This window comes from Quercus lobata, chromosome 3 (genome assembly GCF_001633185.2).
Source record: "Quercus lobata isolate SW786 chromosome 3, ValleyOak3.0 Primary Assembly, whole genome shotgun sequence".
Taxonomy (NCBI): domain Eukaryota; kingdom Viridiplantae; phylum Streptophyta; class Magnoliopsida; order Fagales; family Fagaceae; genus Quercus; species Quercus lobata.
In genome coordinates, this window is record NC_044906.1 from 58,941,590 (window position 1) to 58,957,164 (window position 15,575).

The following is a 15,575-nucleotide window of genomic DNA, read 5'->3' on the forward strand; positions in this document are numbered from 1 at the left end:
GCAAAGTTCTTTAGTTCATCCAACAATGAAGATCAAGAAGCTCCTTAGTTACAAAACCCTTGGCACAAAGATGCAGTAGCTTCTAGAGAGAATATAATGAACTAGGGCAAATTGTCTCCGGTCACAATATGCATGTATAATCACTTTGCATCAAGTTGCATCATCTGTGATGGCCATTAAAATAATCCTTATATATGTCTAGGGTTGTGAGAAAAGAAACCCTACACAAATACAGATGGCTATGCGTGAAATCAGATCTGGAAATTCTAATTTCCTAATTCTCAACAGATACAGCTTTTGTCAACCTTCAACATTAAACCTTGATAGATATAATTCTATCGAGCTATTTGCCTAGCTTTAATGAACAACACTTCTTCACTTGTTTCTTAGACAGATTTGCATGGCTTCAATACTAAACTTAAACTCTTATTCCTTGAAGTACTAAACCCATCATAGATCTACCCAATTACAAGTAAAGTGCGTTTTGTCAAAGGATTAGCCAATTTATATAACATATGTTTCTAACACTCTCACATATGTTCTAACAGTTCCAGACTTTGTATTTTGTCTTGCCACAGAGGTACTATACTCAAATTCATTGTTGAATAGCCTTACAATTAATATCAAAGATAGTATTACAAATTCTAATTAATACCAAAATGAAGAAAGAATTCCTATCTCTCCATTCCATATATGTTATCTTCCTTGTTATCAAGACATTTTTAATGCTAGAAACAGCAATGGGAGACCCATGATCCCAAATTGTCCAAGAAATTTGTGGCGATCAACTTGTGTAGAATACCACTGCCTTCAGTTTAAATTTTGCTTCAACAATGGAAAACATCAACCAACAAATGCAAGCTTTAGGTTTTGGAGTTACAGTCAAAGGTTCAAGCCCTAATACTAACTATGGCCTTGGCTAGTGTTATGAAGATCTCTCTTTTCTTGATGGTGAATTATGCTATGCTGAGGCATGCACAATTATTCCCCCATGCTATCCTTACGTACAATTTAAGTTGCATCTACCTTGATGGCTGCTTCATAAGGTACGAGAATTATAGCTTCTTTCAGAAGTATACAAGGGCTGGTGACAAGGTTGAATGTGGAAATACAACTAGGAAGAATCCAACATTTAAAGAATCAGTGATACAGGCTTTGAACCGTGCAATTGTGGCTGCACCACACCAAAAAGGCCATTCAACAACTCAGGAGGCTATGCTTGGGGCAGTGAATGAGTCAGCTTATGTACTGGCGAATTGTTGGATGACTTTGAGTGCAAGTTCTTGTAGAGCATGTTTGGAGAATGCGTCAGCTTCAATATTGAATGCTTGCGTCGGTCAGAGGAGCAAGCATTATACCCCGGCTGCTTCATAAAGTACTCAAACAAAGATTTCCTCGACAAGGGACTAGGAACTCGAAGTTCAAGAGGTAAATGAACTAGGAATTGGAAAAAGGATGGATCATAATATCTAGGGATTGCACTTGTAGCATTAGGGACGTTTCAGTAGTAAACTAGGCCTGATCATGGGTTTCTATCGATGATTTTTGCAAGTACAACAACAAAGACAATCATTTTAGTTGTTAGTTTTCTGGCTGTTGTGGTAGTTGGAATAGCAGTAGGACTTCATATCTAGATCTGGAGACATAGAAAATTACAGAGGGAATGAAGAGGTAAAAAAAAAAAAGCTTTTTTGGGAAAAAGGTAGCAGTAATTGATTCATTCTACAAGGTCATATATATTTTATCACTCAAAAGTTCTATCACTCCGTATACTCGTGCTTTAAGAAGCCTCCAAAAGTGTCAAGTATATATACTTAAAATGAAGGATACATTTAGGCATCTCAATCTGATATCAAATGCATTATCGATTGCCTCCTTCCTTTGATTGGGAATTACCACCTAAGTTCTTCATTTCTATTCTATTCTGGCTCCCTAGTTTCAAACAATGCAGAAAAGCTGGTGTAAACACTCGATTGTAGCCTAAACTTCAAGTATTCCACACTTGAGAAGGCTATTGGAGCTTTTGACAATGCTAACAAATGTTGGAAAATTGCCTCAAATTCCAATTATGACTTGGAAAGTCAATTAGGTTTTCTAGTTGAAGAAGGAAAAATTAATTTGGGTTTCCTTGTTGTTAGAAGGAAAGACTATTCCTTGGTGTGGAATGAAATCTATTCCTTGTTAAAGAGGTAATGTATTCCTAGTCTAAGAGGGAATAGATTCCTTGTTAAAGAGGTAATGTATTATTCCTAGTCTAAGAGGGAATAGCAAAAGAGTATTATAAATAGACAATACTACAAAGAATTTGATGGTTTTGGCTTTGGCTTTGGCTTTGGCTTTGGCCCAAGGGTCCTCCCTATGGAGAGATGGAAAATAGATTGTAAAACCAAGAGAGAGAAAATTAATTTTCGCTTGGGAGGAATGCAAGAGGAAGGAGAGAACAAGGTACTGCTGCCTTCGAGAAGACACAAAGAGAGTATGTGTAAGAGCAAAAAAAGAGGAAGCGGCACAAGAAAGAAAAAGAAGAGAGAGCAGCCAAGAGGGAACCGCTTAGAGAAAAAAGAAGACAGCCAAGAGAGAGCTATGCGTGGAGGAGAAAATAAAAAGGAGAGAGAAAAGTGTTGCTGCCTTTGAAAGAGACAGCCAAGAGAGAGCTATGCGTGGAGGAGAAAATAAAAAGGAGAGAGAAAAGTGTTGCTGCCTTTGAAAGAGATAATTAGAGCGAGCAAAGAAAAAAAAGTGAGATTTTTCTTTAGCTGTGAGACATACATACGAATTATTATAATTGATTTGAAAGAGAGAAAAGTGTTACTGCCTTTGAAAGAGATAATTAGTGTGTGTGTGTGTGTGTGTGTGTGTCTGCGTGTGCGTGTGCGTGTGCGTGTGTAAGAGATAATTAGTGTGTGTGTGTGTGAGCGAGCAAAGAAAAAAAAAGTGAGATTTTTCTTTAGCTGTGAGACATACACACGAATTATTATAATTGATTTGATAATAGTGAAATTATTCAAAGTTTGTCTCGTGGTTTTTCCCTTTAAGGAGAAAGGGTTTTCCACGTAAATATTTGTGTTTTTGTATGTGATTGTTATTTTGGAATGTTAATATTGTTAATAACATTATTTAGGATCCAACAAGTGGTATCAGAGCTAAGATTAGAGTGGAAGCGATGGCCAGAAAAGAAGGCAAGGCTTCAGGAATTAAGAAGTTTGATGGAACAAAATTTGGATATTGGAGGATGCAAATTAAAGATTATCTCTATGGGAAGAAGTTGCATCTGCCTCTTTTGGGGAAAAAACCTAATACTATGAAAGATAAAGAATGGAACCTTCTTGATAGACAAGTATTGAGAGTTATTCAATTAATTCTATTAAAATCAGTAGCGCAGAATGCTATGAAAGAAAAGACAAACAGTGGTATTAGAGCTTGGTTGATTTAGTAGATGACTCTTTGTGTGAATTAAGATGGAAGAGAAGAGATTGCTTTGATTAAGGTGGAGCTATCCCAAAAGGAAAGAAGATAGTTGAGGACAATTGATGGAATTTGAGTCACTGTGAAGATTGTTGGGAAATTGCCTCAAATTCCAATTGTGACTTGGAAAGTCAATTAGGTTTCCTAGTTAAAAAAGAAAAAATTAATTTGGGTTTCTTTGTTGTAGAAGGAAGGACTATTCCTTGGTGTGGAAGGAAGTCTATTCCTTTTTAAAGAGGTAATGTATTCCTAGTCTAAGAGGGAATAAATTCCTTGTTAAAGAGGAAATAGAAAAATAGTCTTATAAATAGACAATACTACAAAGAATTTGATGGCTTTGACTTTGGTTTTGGCTTTTGTCAAAGGGTCCTCCCTATAGGGAGAGAGAATACAAAACGTGAAACCAAGAAAGGGAAAATGGATTTTCGCTTGAGAGGAATGCAAGAGGAAGGAGAAAGTAAGGTACTGCCGCCTTTGAGAAGACACAAAGATAGTATGTGCAAGAGCAAAGAAAGAGGAAGCCGCACAAGAAAGAAAAAGAAGAGAGAGCAGCCAAGAGGGAGCCACTTAGAGAAAAAAGTAGACAACCACGAGAGAGCAAAGTATTGCCGCATTTAAAAGAGATAATTTGAGAAGACACAAAGATAGTATGTGCAAGAGCAAAGAAAGAGGAAGCCGCACAAGAAAGAAAAAGAAGAGAGAGTAGCCAAGAGGGAGCCACTTAGAGAAAAAAGTAGACAACCACGAGAGAGCTGTGCGTGGAGAAGAAAATAAAAAGGAGAGAGCAAAGTATTGCCGCATTTAAAAGAGATAATTAGTATGTGTGTGAGGAAAGAAAAATAAAAGAGATTTTTTTTAGCCATGAAACATACACAAGAATTATTATAATTGATTTGATAATAGTGAAATTATTCGGAGTTTGTCCCGTGATTTTTTCCTTCAAGGAGAAAAGGTTTTTCACGTAAATATTTGTGTTTTTGTGCATGATTATTATTTTGAATTGCTAATATTGTTAATAACATTATTTGGGACCCAACAATAAACTTGGTCAGGGAGGATTTGGAACAGTTTATAAGGTAGTCTATCTCCCTTTCTTACCCTACAAACCTCCCAAAACGAAAAACATTTTATCATACTTTGTCAAAGATTAATTGGTTTTCTCCATCACAGGGAATTCTGCCAGATGGAAAAAAGATTGCTGTCAAGAGGCTTTTCTTTAACAAGAGACACAGAGCAATGGATTTCTAAAATGAAATTAACATTATCAGCAGTGTGGAACATACACACACAAAAAAGGAAGAACAATTTAAAAAAATAAGAAAAATTTATATTTTAGTGAAATATAGTGTAAAATAAATAATCTAATGTGGGGTGTTTTGAAAATTGAGTATGTAAAATAAAATTGGTTTTCTCCATCACAGGGAATTCTGCCAGATGAAAAAAAGATTGCTATCAAGAGGCTTTTCTTTAACAAGAGATAGAGGGTGTGTTTGGATAGAACTTATTTTGCTGAAACTGAAAACTGAAAACTAAAAACACTGTAGCAAAATAATTTTTAAATGTGTGAATAGTACCGTGGGACCCATTTTTAATGAAAAAATTGATAAAAAATTGAATTTGTGGGTCCATGAACAGTGCACGAATGCACTGTTCACTTAAAATTGGTCAAATGTTGTGGCTACTGTTCATGTACAGTACATGAACAGTAACCGCTTGTGAGAAGGAAAACGCGTGAACAAAAAAAAAAAAAAAAAAAAAAAAGGAGAAAACGTAGAAAACGCAACGCAGCGCAGCAAACGCGAACACAAACACACACACAGAGTAGTGGATTTCTACAATGAAATTAACATTATAAGCAGTGTGGAACACATACACACAAAAGGAAGAACAATTTAAAAAAAAAAAAAATTATATTTTAGTGAAATATAGTGTAAAATAAATAATTTGATGTGAGGTGTTTTGAAAAGTGAATATGTAAAAAATATAAAAATAAATAAATTCTTATGCTAAAATAGACAAAAATCCATGTATGGATTGATGCGAATGGTCTTAAGTAAGGGCAAAATGGTAAACCTGACGGTGAATGAGAGGACTCTTCATCCGCACTTGTCAAATACGCAACCCCGCTGACTCTTTTGTCGGAAAACGCGTTGTTTGTTTCACTTCCCACTCCCAACTGCATTGTGAACGACTTGCCTTCCAGTCTAATAATTAACCTTTGCTTTTTTTCGTTGAAATCTCTCCTTGCGATCCTCTCTTTGACTTTTACATTACAGTAATACTATTTCTTTCGCACGACACCTTACCTTTAAACACTATTTATCATTTATTAGTTACAAATACATTAGCTTTTTTTTTTTTAATTTTTTAATCTTTCTTTTCTTTCTTTCTTTCTTTCTTTCTTTCTGGGTATCATTTTTTAGTTCCAACTATATCAAATTCAACCACAGAAGCCCAAGCTCGATCTCGATCTCGTACCCACATCTACCTCAGCATTTCAGCAACCCATTATCCAAAAAAGTAAGTCACTCTAATCTTACCTCTCCTACCATGAGTTCTCTTTTCAAACTTGTTGTAAATTTTGTTTCTTATTGGTGGAATTGAATATGTGAATTTGAGTTGATTTGGTCTTTTGTTTTGCGGATTTCATAAGGAAAAAAAAAAGTATAACAACTTCTCAATTCTCAAACTTTGATAGCATCTTCACAATCATGCTTCTTACCTTGATGGATTTAATTATTTGTGTTAAAGTTTATTGTTTTCTTCTGCTGTTAATTGAGTTTAGTATAATATAGTTCCTGTAATAAAATCATCATCTCCTCTTCATTTGCAACTACTGGAATTCAATGAAAAAAAAAGGAAAAAAAGAAAACCAGAGTTTACAAGTTAAAAGCTAAAACCAGCTCAGCTTGAAGCACGTATACAGTTGTACATAAAATTTATTTATCTGTCTCAAAAAAAATTGATACCTATATGCTTTGTTTTTAAGTACAAGTAATAAAAGATGGGGTTGAACTCCGAATTTTTCTCCCAAAAAAAAAACAAAAATACTCCGAATTTTTTCACTTTGTAATAAATAAAGTTATTACAGGGATTCGGGGTAGGATTTTTAGAAAAACATTTTCCGCTATTGACAGAATTTAAGAGTTACAAAAATAAATAAAATAAAAAGGATAACTATATATATATTTGTTGAATACAAAGTGTAATTTTTTTTTTTTTTTTTCGAAGCATAAAAAGCGTAATCTTGAATAAAGTGGTCAGTGTCCGGTAGCGGGCAGTGACGAATTGGCGGGGGGGTGGAGTAGTAACGACGGTGGGATTGGTGGGGCCTTAAACCTGCTTGGATATTTCTCTGTGGTCGGTTGTGATCTGGTCGAGGCATTTATTTTATTGGGCCGACTTAAACGTTTTGTGGGCCCATATTTTATTCATTTCTTTTGGGCTGTGGGGTCTCTGATTACTACGTTTCTACTCTTTTTTTTTATTAATTGGGTCGCGGACATTGTTATTGCCAAACCACTTAAACCCTATGAAACCCCCTATACACTAATAAAAGTGTGACTACTCACACGAAACTCTCAAAATCGTAGGTGTAACGTGTCAAGAGGGCTTCCACCCTCCTACAAGTCCACCTACTATATTTTTGTTGTGGTCCTTACTCCTTAATCCTTATCTACCATTTTTTTAGTGCAAGGTGAACTTTTATTTGCAATCAAGCGTGGTCCATATGTGACGTTTTATCAAATTATACCCAAAAAAGAGAGAAAAAAAAAAAAAAAAAGTAGGAGAGTGAAGGTTGGGACCAAAGTAGTAGTGATGCAAGTACCATCACACGGAAAATGCTACAACAAAGACGTGCCCTTTTGAACTGGGTTGATCGAAATGAAAAAGTTCATCCGTACAAACTTCAAGGACGGTGTCAAAGAAATCAACGCTATTACTGTCTAATTAATACATTTTTGGTTTTAGTTTCACACCTCTAGATTATGCTAATGGGAATCGAGGATTTTTTTTTTCACAGTATGTCAAAGTGAAATTGTGATTGGTCTATCGTCATTTTCGTAGGAGTCTATTATCGAAAACACTTTTTTTACCTACGAATCATGACTTATTAAATGAGAGCAAAAGTGTGTGGATTTAGACTTTCTCAGTTTCTCTTCTCCAACAAAACATCAAGTTTATCTTGAAATTTGCTCCATATTATACTGTAAAAAGATGCTGATATGTCAAGAATGAAGGCTGTTGGATCCCACAATTACGGTGAGAGGACTTTTGCTAACTGCTAATGATGGTTGCAAGCATGAGTTGACATCAGTAATGTCCTAGTGTGAAAAGAAAAGAGAAAAAAAAAATTGAAGGAACAAGCATTTAAATACATTATAATGAGGATTATAAATGCTTTCTTGTTTGAATTGTCATCTGTAATTGTCATTCTTTATTCTCAACAAATTTTCTTTCCTGTTCTCTTCTTCCTTACAGGTACACAACAACTTCGTATTTTATTCTTGCCACAGGGATAGTACTGAAATTCATTGTTCAACAGCCTTACAATTAATATCAGATACAGTAATACAAATACTAATTTGTACCAAAAATGAAGAAAGAATTCCCGTTTGTTCCTTCCCGATATGTTATCTTCCTTGTTATCAAGACTTTATTAATCCTAGAAACAGCAATGGGAGATCCAAGATCTCAAACAGTAAACTTGACATGTGGCAACCAAATGGAGCACAATTCCTCTGTTTTTGTTCCAAATTTTGTTGCTACAATGGAAAACATCAGCGACCAAATGCGAGCTTCAGCTTTTGGATTAGCAGTTTCAGGTTCAGGCCCTGATACTAACTATGGCCTTGCCCAGTGCTATGGGGATCTCTCTTTACTTGATTGTGTATTATGCTATGCTGAGGCTCGCACAGTTCTTCCCCAGTGCTTTCCTTTCACAGGAGGTCGTATTTATCTTGATGGTTGCTTCATGAGGTCAGACAATTATAGCTTCTTTCAGGAGTATACTGGACCTGGTGACAGGGCCATATGTGGGAATACAACTAGGAAGAACTCAACGTATGAAGAATCAGTTAGACAGGCTGTGAGCAGTGCAGTTCTGGCAGCTCCAAACCAAAATGGCTCTGCAATATTTCAGGGGGCTGTACATGGGGCAGTGAATGAGACAGTTTATGTGCTGGCTGATTGTTGGAGGACTTTAAATGCAAACTCCTGCAAAGCATGTTTGGAGAATGCATCTGCTTCAATATTGGAATGCTTGCCTTGGTCAGAGGGGCGAGCATTGAACACTGGCTGCTTCATGAGGTACTCAGACAAAGATTTCCTCAACAAGAAACCGGGAAATGGAAATTCAAAAGGTAAATGAACTAGGAGTTGATCAAATGCGTATCATTATGTTTGGTGACCCAACTTGTAGGTTTAGGGACCTTTTTACGATAGTAAATTTGGCCTGATTATGAGTTTCAATTGATGATTTTTGCAGATACAACCATAGTGATAGCAGTTTCAGTTGTCAGTTCGGTGATTCTGCTGGTAGTTGGAGTAGCAATTGGATTTTATATCTGGAAGCACAGATATATACAAAAGAAACGAAGAGGTAAAAAGCTCTTTCTGGAAAGATGTGGCAGTCATGGTGCAATAATCTCAATATTATATCAATCCAAAGTTGTAGGAATCTCGATGCTTGTACTTTACAAAGCCTCCAAATGTGTTAAATATATTTTTAAAAAGAAGGAAAAATTTTAGGCAGCTCAATCTGCTATATAATGCATGATTGGTTTCCTCCTTTGATTACGAATTGCTACCCTAGTTCCTCATTACTATTCAATTCTGGCTCCCTAGGTTCAAATGATGCAGAAAAGCTGGTGAAAACACTTAATGACAGTAGCCTGAACTTCAAGTATTCCACACTTGAGAAGGCTACAGGATCTTTTGACGATGCTAACAAACTTGGACAAGGAGGATTTGGAACAGTTTATAAGGTAGTTTCTCTTCTTTCTCATGCCCCCCATAAATTTCCCTAACCAAATCCACTTTATCAAATTTTGTCAGAGATTTATCAGTTTTCTCTGTCACAGGGAGTTTTGCCTGATGGAAGGGAGATTGCTGTCAAGAGGCTTTTCTTTAACAATAGACATAGAGCAGGGGATTTCTACAATGAAGTTAACATTATAAGCAGCGTGGAACACAAAAATCTGGTCAGGTTATTAGGATGCAGTTGTTCTGGACCTGAAAGCCTACTTGTCTATGAATTCCTGCCTAACAAAAGCCTTGATCGATTCATCTTTGGTAATTATTGAAGTTTTACATTCATGTGTGAAAAATGAGTAGCTAAGATTCTAGAAAAATTGGTTGGGAATGCATGGTCTGTCGGTTTGGAGTCAACGTTAGCATGCCCACTTGTCCTTGGATTAATGGTGAACACATATGAAAAAGAAGAAGAAGATGGGTTTTGGCAATTAGGCACCATAAAAAGCAAATGATCCATAGCTATTGGCTACTACTTATAGTTATGTCTCATTTAGTTACTAGTCAGATAAAAGATGATGACACATACTAACAGTTTATGCACTCTATATTGTTTTGAAAAAAAAAAAAATGACAGATGCAAACAGAGGTAAAGCACTGAACTGGGAGAAAAGATACGAGATTATTGTGGGGACAGCAGAAGGTTTAGTGTACCTTCATGAGAACTCCAAGAACAGAATAATTCATAGAGATATAAAAGCTAGTAACATCTTGTTGGACTCAAGACTTCGTGCTAAAATTGCTGATTTTGGGTTAGCTAGATCTTTCGAAGAAGATCAGAGCCACATCAGCACTGCCATTGCAGGAACACTGTAAGTATTACATATCTTTATTGATTGTTTGGATCATTGAAGGGTTTTAAGATATCATAAGATATCAAATTTCTGCAAATCCACATCTAAGAATTTTGTAACTGACTAACATTAAAGCCCAATATAAGAACATGTGATTGAGCATGACCATTTTATTGAGGATCCATAGCCAACGCTAAAAACTTTGTGACTAAGATTTGGTTGTTGTTGTATAAGAACAAATATTTGTGATAAGAGATAATAATTTTGGAAGTTTATTTTCCCATGTGTTCAGAACAATACTAATTTATTTATGTCTATATAGAGGATATATGGCTCCAGAATACCTAGCTCATGGTCAGTTAACAGAAAAGGCCGATGTCTACAGCTTTGGAGTGCTTTTGTTAGAGATTGTTACAGGAAGACTGAACAACAGGAGCAAAACCTCAGAATACACTGACAGCCTAATCACAATTGTAAGCTTTAAAACTTCATCTTCCAAAAATAGTTCTCTTAATACTCCAAATTTTCTGACAAGAAAGATTAATTAACTGAGCTCCTCTATCCTTTGCTCACCTGTAATATGTTTTCTTTTTTTGGACAAAACAGACATGGAAGCATTTTCGATCAGGGACAGTTGAACAATTATATGATCCAAATCTAATGTTGCATAATCATTACAACGTAAATGTTAAGAATGAGATTTTAAGAGTGCTGCATATCGGACTTTTATGCACCCAAGAGATTCAGTCATTACGACCAGCAATGTCAAAGGCACTACAAATGTTGACAAATAAGGATTATGAACTCCCTGCACCTACAAATCCTCCTTTTATAGATGAGAGAACGATGGAACTGACTGACATGTGTGAAGACCCATGTTACCCTCTTAGAGCAGGATATTCTACTTCGATTGCTACTATTTCTGAAATTTCTTTCTGTCCTAGGTGACCATGTTGGTATTGTCTCTGGCAGTTTCTTTCTGTCCCAGTCACCATAAGAGGAGGGACAAAGGATGGTTTCTCATAAAACCAGTGCTCGCATGTTGTCTTTTTTAATGAAAGAAACCACAGACCTCAAGTTGCAACCTCGCCTCGGCTTCTTGTTGGCATTGGCAGCCAACTGATGATGGTGCACACGAAGTAACTCGTAATAAATCAATCACCTCTACCTTATGAAGGTAGAGGTGATTGATTTATTGTAAATTTTTGTTCTTTCTGTACATCATTGCTTGTGTGACATAGGATGTGCCTTTTAAATCGTACAAGTGTCATTTTTTTTTTTTTAATTTTAAATTATTTGAGATATATATAAGCTTCATAAATGTAGTATCTTCTCCATTTAAATGAAAAGCCTGATGAATCAGCCGAACTTCCAAAGAATATATATGAGCAGAATAGGATTGGTTTTTTTTAACATAATTTTCCATTTTAGCACCCACAAGAAAACACAAAATACGAAAAGTTGAGAACTTCATGCCTACCATTTGAGTACAAATCTGATATATATATATATATATATATATATATAAAAGTAAAGACCTCATGTTAGTGAGTATAAGGTTGTACCATGTGGTGCATTCTTTGAAGTTCCTGGATTATAAATCAACAAAGTTTACGTTTATATCAAAGTATTAGTTAATTAAAATAGCCAATAGAGTAAATGCATATATTATTTATCTATAGTTGTGCATTAATAATTTATATCTATATGACATTCTTAATCATGTTTAGTTGCTTTGATAGATGACAACAATTGACACAAAAGCCATAAAATATATATATATATATATATATATATATATATTTGTGAATTCACTAAAATAAATCTTAGCCCTTTAAATTTCCTAATTCCTTTTAGTAACATGTAATATATATATATATATATATATATATACATATGTATGTGTGGGTGTTTGTGTGTTTGTAATAAAATAAATTATTTATTTTGTTATAGCATGATAAAATTTTAATATAATTTTTCTAAAATTTATATAAGAAACAATTTTTTTTTTAAATGTGAGAAACAATTGAAACACCATATCATGCAACAATTAAACCAATGTCCAACAGAAAGGGGAAAAAATTAGTAACACGCAACCAAGAATGTAAAAAAATAAATATAAATAAAAATTAAAATGATGGATATATGCATAATTTTAGTATGCATGAAACATGCTTATCTATATTAACTACAATATCATGCAATTTTTAATTTATGAACACACACATATATAGTGTGATTTCTATTTTGTCTATAAAATAACTAAAGATTACAATTTCTTACAAGGAAATTTAATCAAAAAAAAATTTATACAGCAATAGTTGGGGGATCTGAATCATGAATGTCTCTATTGGAAATTAAGATGCCAACCAATTAAGCTACAAGATTCTTGATAAACTTATTGAACTATTGGAGAAAACTAATAATAGGTTGTACCACACATTGTGCGGGAATTTAACTAGTTGTATACAAATGTGAAATCTTTCTTGTAAATCAATATTTTTTTTCCTAATTTGGGTATTCAGACTCTTTAAGCAACTCATTATCAACATTCAATTTTCAGGATAATACGTTCCACAATACCATGACTTAATCAAGAATGATGCATTTCTCTCAAGTAACGGTATGTGATACATATATGTACTAGATACCTTTGGAAAACACCAACGTGCCCATCCTAACTTTTGTTTTTCCCCCTAAAAAGAATGTTGAAATGTACACCTATGATATAGTCCGAATATGATCATAACCCAAACCTGTGATAGTAAAAGATAGCTCAAATTTGTGAGAATTTTTATTTGTATTTTATGTATTGATTTCAATGTTGAATACTTATCTAGTTATTTTTTATTAATTTTTTGTAATCCTGGTTTGATTTCTAAACATCATTTAATGGTCATAGATTCACTATTTATATTATAACTCTTAAATTGATATATGTTTAAAAATACATGAAAAAAAAAAAAAAAAAAAAAAAACTTAACAATATATAAAAAAAAAAAATTTAATAATTAATTAATTCATGTATCTCTGCAGTATTGTATCCTAATTTTTCAAGAATTTTCATATCACCGGATCATTGTCCTTCCTAGTTTTTATAAAGACATTGAGAAAACATTTTTTGGGGCTTTAAATTTTTTTTTCAAAATAGAATGCTCACTACAAGTTGGCGCTAGGATATACTCGGAATCCAAACATGATCCCCCATAAGGACCATGTGCCTAGTTCATCATATGGATCTCATTGTTCCTCATAGACTAGTAGCAATATTTTTGAGAAACAGACTAGAACTAGAAGTAACTTTTTTCTTTTTGAGAAGACTAGAAGTAACATGATCCATCAAGCAATGCGAGTAAGGGTCAGCAAACATTAGTAAAAGTGATAGTGTGTGACCGCTATGCATATTCCACAAGTTCATAAAGAACTTCTACCATATTTTCGTGGTAAAATTTACCTTATTTTAATGACAGAAATTCGACATAGTTCCACATTACAAGGTTTTGTGTTTGTGGTTGCACCAACAACGTACGACATACATGCCGTGCATAGAGTGCATCAATAGCTTCTTGCATGGGACATGTCATTAGGCTTGCAATAGAGTACTTGTACTATTAAACCTCATTAGGTCTATATTATTGCTTGCAATACAAATAATGTATTCAGTCTTTTCAATGTTTATTGTCCACCATACCCAAGGTAGAGGCAAATTGTTGGACTTGGGCCACTAGATTGGTATTAAAGCCCATTCATAAGTTTGACTTCCTACTATGCATGTATGGATGTTGAGGGTGGGATTGTTAGATGGAGGCCTAGTGGGCCAAGACCAACATTTGCTAGAGGGGAAGGCCAGGTTAGTCTAAGTCTCAATCAACTTGTTGATGCTCGACTATCACCTTTTAAGGGAATAAAGTTACGTAGCTATAGCTTTTCGTGTAGTGGGTAAGCATTTGGTCCTAACACAAATATTCTAGCAAAACCTACAAGTGGCTGTGTGCATGTTGATGGAACTTAGTTTTGTGGGAGATCTATTGGGGCTAGACGAATTTGTGGGGGTATAGACTTAATCTTTGTTTGGAACAAATACACCTGATGTAATAGTTGTGAAGGATTGGTAAACATAAAGAAGTCTAGACAAAGCTGTTTGTAATGCAGATAAGAGGATTCAGTTCTCCAAAGCTAGAATTAAGCACATGCCTGCACTACAGTTGACCATAGCCCTTTTATCTAGTCTTTGAACAGGCAGCTTAGGTGAGAGATGGAAGTAGTATATAAATTATAAGTGGTTGGTTGATGAGAAAATTGAGGCTATCCATAAAGATATAGAACACTGGCATAAATTTTGTTGTTTTTTTTGGTCTTTAATCTAATTTGTTAGGTTTCATATCTTTAATGTTGGCAAACATGATCAATGTAAGTCTTGCCATAGTTTGAGTCTCTTAATTTTGTTCAAGACAATGCAACCATGTTCTAGTTCAAGGAATGAAGTTTTTGTTTGCTTCTATTCCTCCTAGATTCTTGCTTTGACTGTTTGAGCTTCTTCAGCCTTTGATTCCTCGTGGACTCCTACTCAGGGATTTCAGAAAAGCTTTTCAACCGGCCCGTGTCTCATATGATGACCAAAACAAAAAAGTATATATAGTATATACACAACTTATGGGACAACTCCGAGAAAAAAAGGTGTTTGTGCCTCCTTTAGAGTTTCTATAACCATTCTCTCAAATCATCAACCCCATAGAGCATGATTTCATTGAAGATCATACGGTGAATTCTTGGTGATCATGTTGAAGCCATATCAACAACACAAACTGCTACTGTGATCTTCATGAGGTTATTGGAGTCGGGCATAGGTTACAATTATGATCATGTGTATGTCATCTATGATTCCATGGAAGCAATTTAAATGTGAAAGGTTCTCTCTATAAGTTGTCTAAAACTCAATAAAGTCTAGGAAAATAGTTTTCCTTGATCGTAAAACTTCTCTTATTATTGTAGATTTGCTTCATTGTGGAAGGTTTCCCTCGTAGTGGTTTTTCTCTTGACTAGTTTTCCTTGAATTTTTCACTTCATCGCCATATAATTGTCTCTTTGTGATTGATTTGTGTGATTGGTCGTCATCACCATATAATCGTCTCTTTGTGATTGATTTGTGTGATTGGTCACAAATTTTTTAATTTTTCTTAACACGCTTTTTGCTTTACTCGTGAAGTGAACCTTGGAAGAATTGAACTAGTATAACAACTTGATTAATTCACTTGAAAATAAACAACTGGGTTTTAAACCCTA

General features: G+C 34.7%; 1 protein-coding gene and 1 pseudogene across 4 annotated transcripts; both read left to right on the forward strand.

Moving 5' to 3' along the window:
- The first annotated feature begins 659 nt into the window (after positions 1–659).
- On the forward strand, positions 660–4,946 carry LOC115981165 (annotated as a pseudogene).
- A 677-nt stretch (positions 4,947–5,623) lies between these two features.
- LOC115982508 (cysteine-rich receptor-like protein kinase 2) lies at positions 5,624–11,677 on the forward strand. Of its 4 annotated transcripts, XM_031105120.1 has the most exons (9): positions 5,624–5,740; positions 5,889–5,985; positions 7,948–8,828; positions 8,954–9,067; positions 9,313–9,452; positions 9,549–9,759; positions 10,076–10,310; positions 10,615–10,765; positions 10,899–11,677. In XM_031105120.1, exons 3-9 carry the CDS (start codon positions 8,063–8,065, stop codon positions 11,238–11,240), a joined length of 1,959 nt encoding a protein of 652 aa, XP_030960980.1. In that variant the 5' UTR covers positions 5,624–5,740; positions 5,889–5,985; positions 7,948–8,062; the 3' UTR covers positions 11,241–11,677. The 4 variants fall into 4 exon arrangements, with proteins under 4 accessions (XP_030960980.1, XP_030960979.1, XP_030960982.1 ...); XM_031105119.1 differs by lacking the exon at positions 5,624–5,740 and having other exon boundaries at positions 5,774–5,985; XM_031105122.1 differs by lacking the exon at positions 5,624–5,740 and having other exon boundaries at positions 5,774–5,985; positions 7,983–8,828.
- Positions 11,678–15,575: the final 3,898 nt, after the last annotated feature.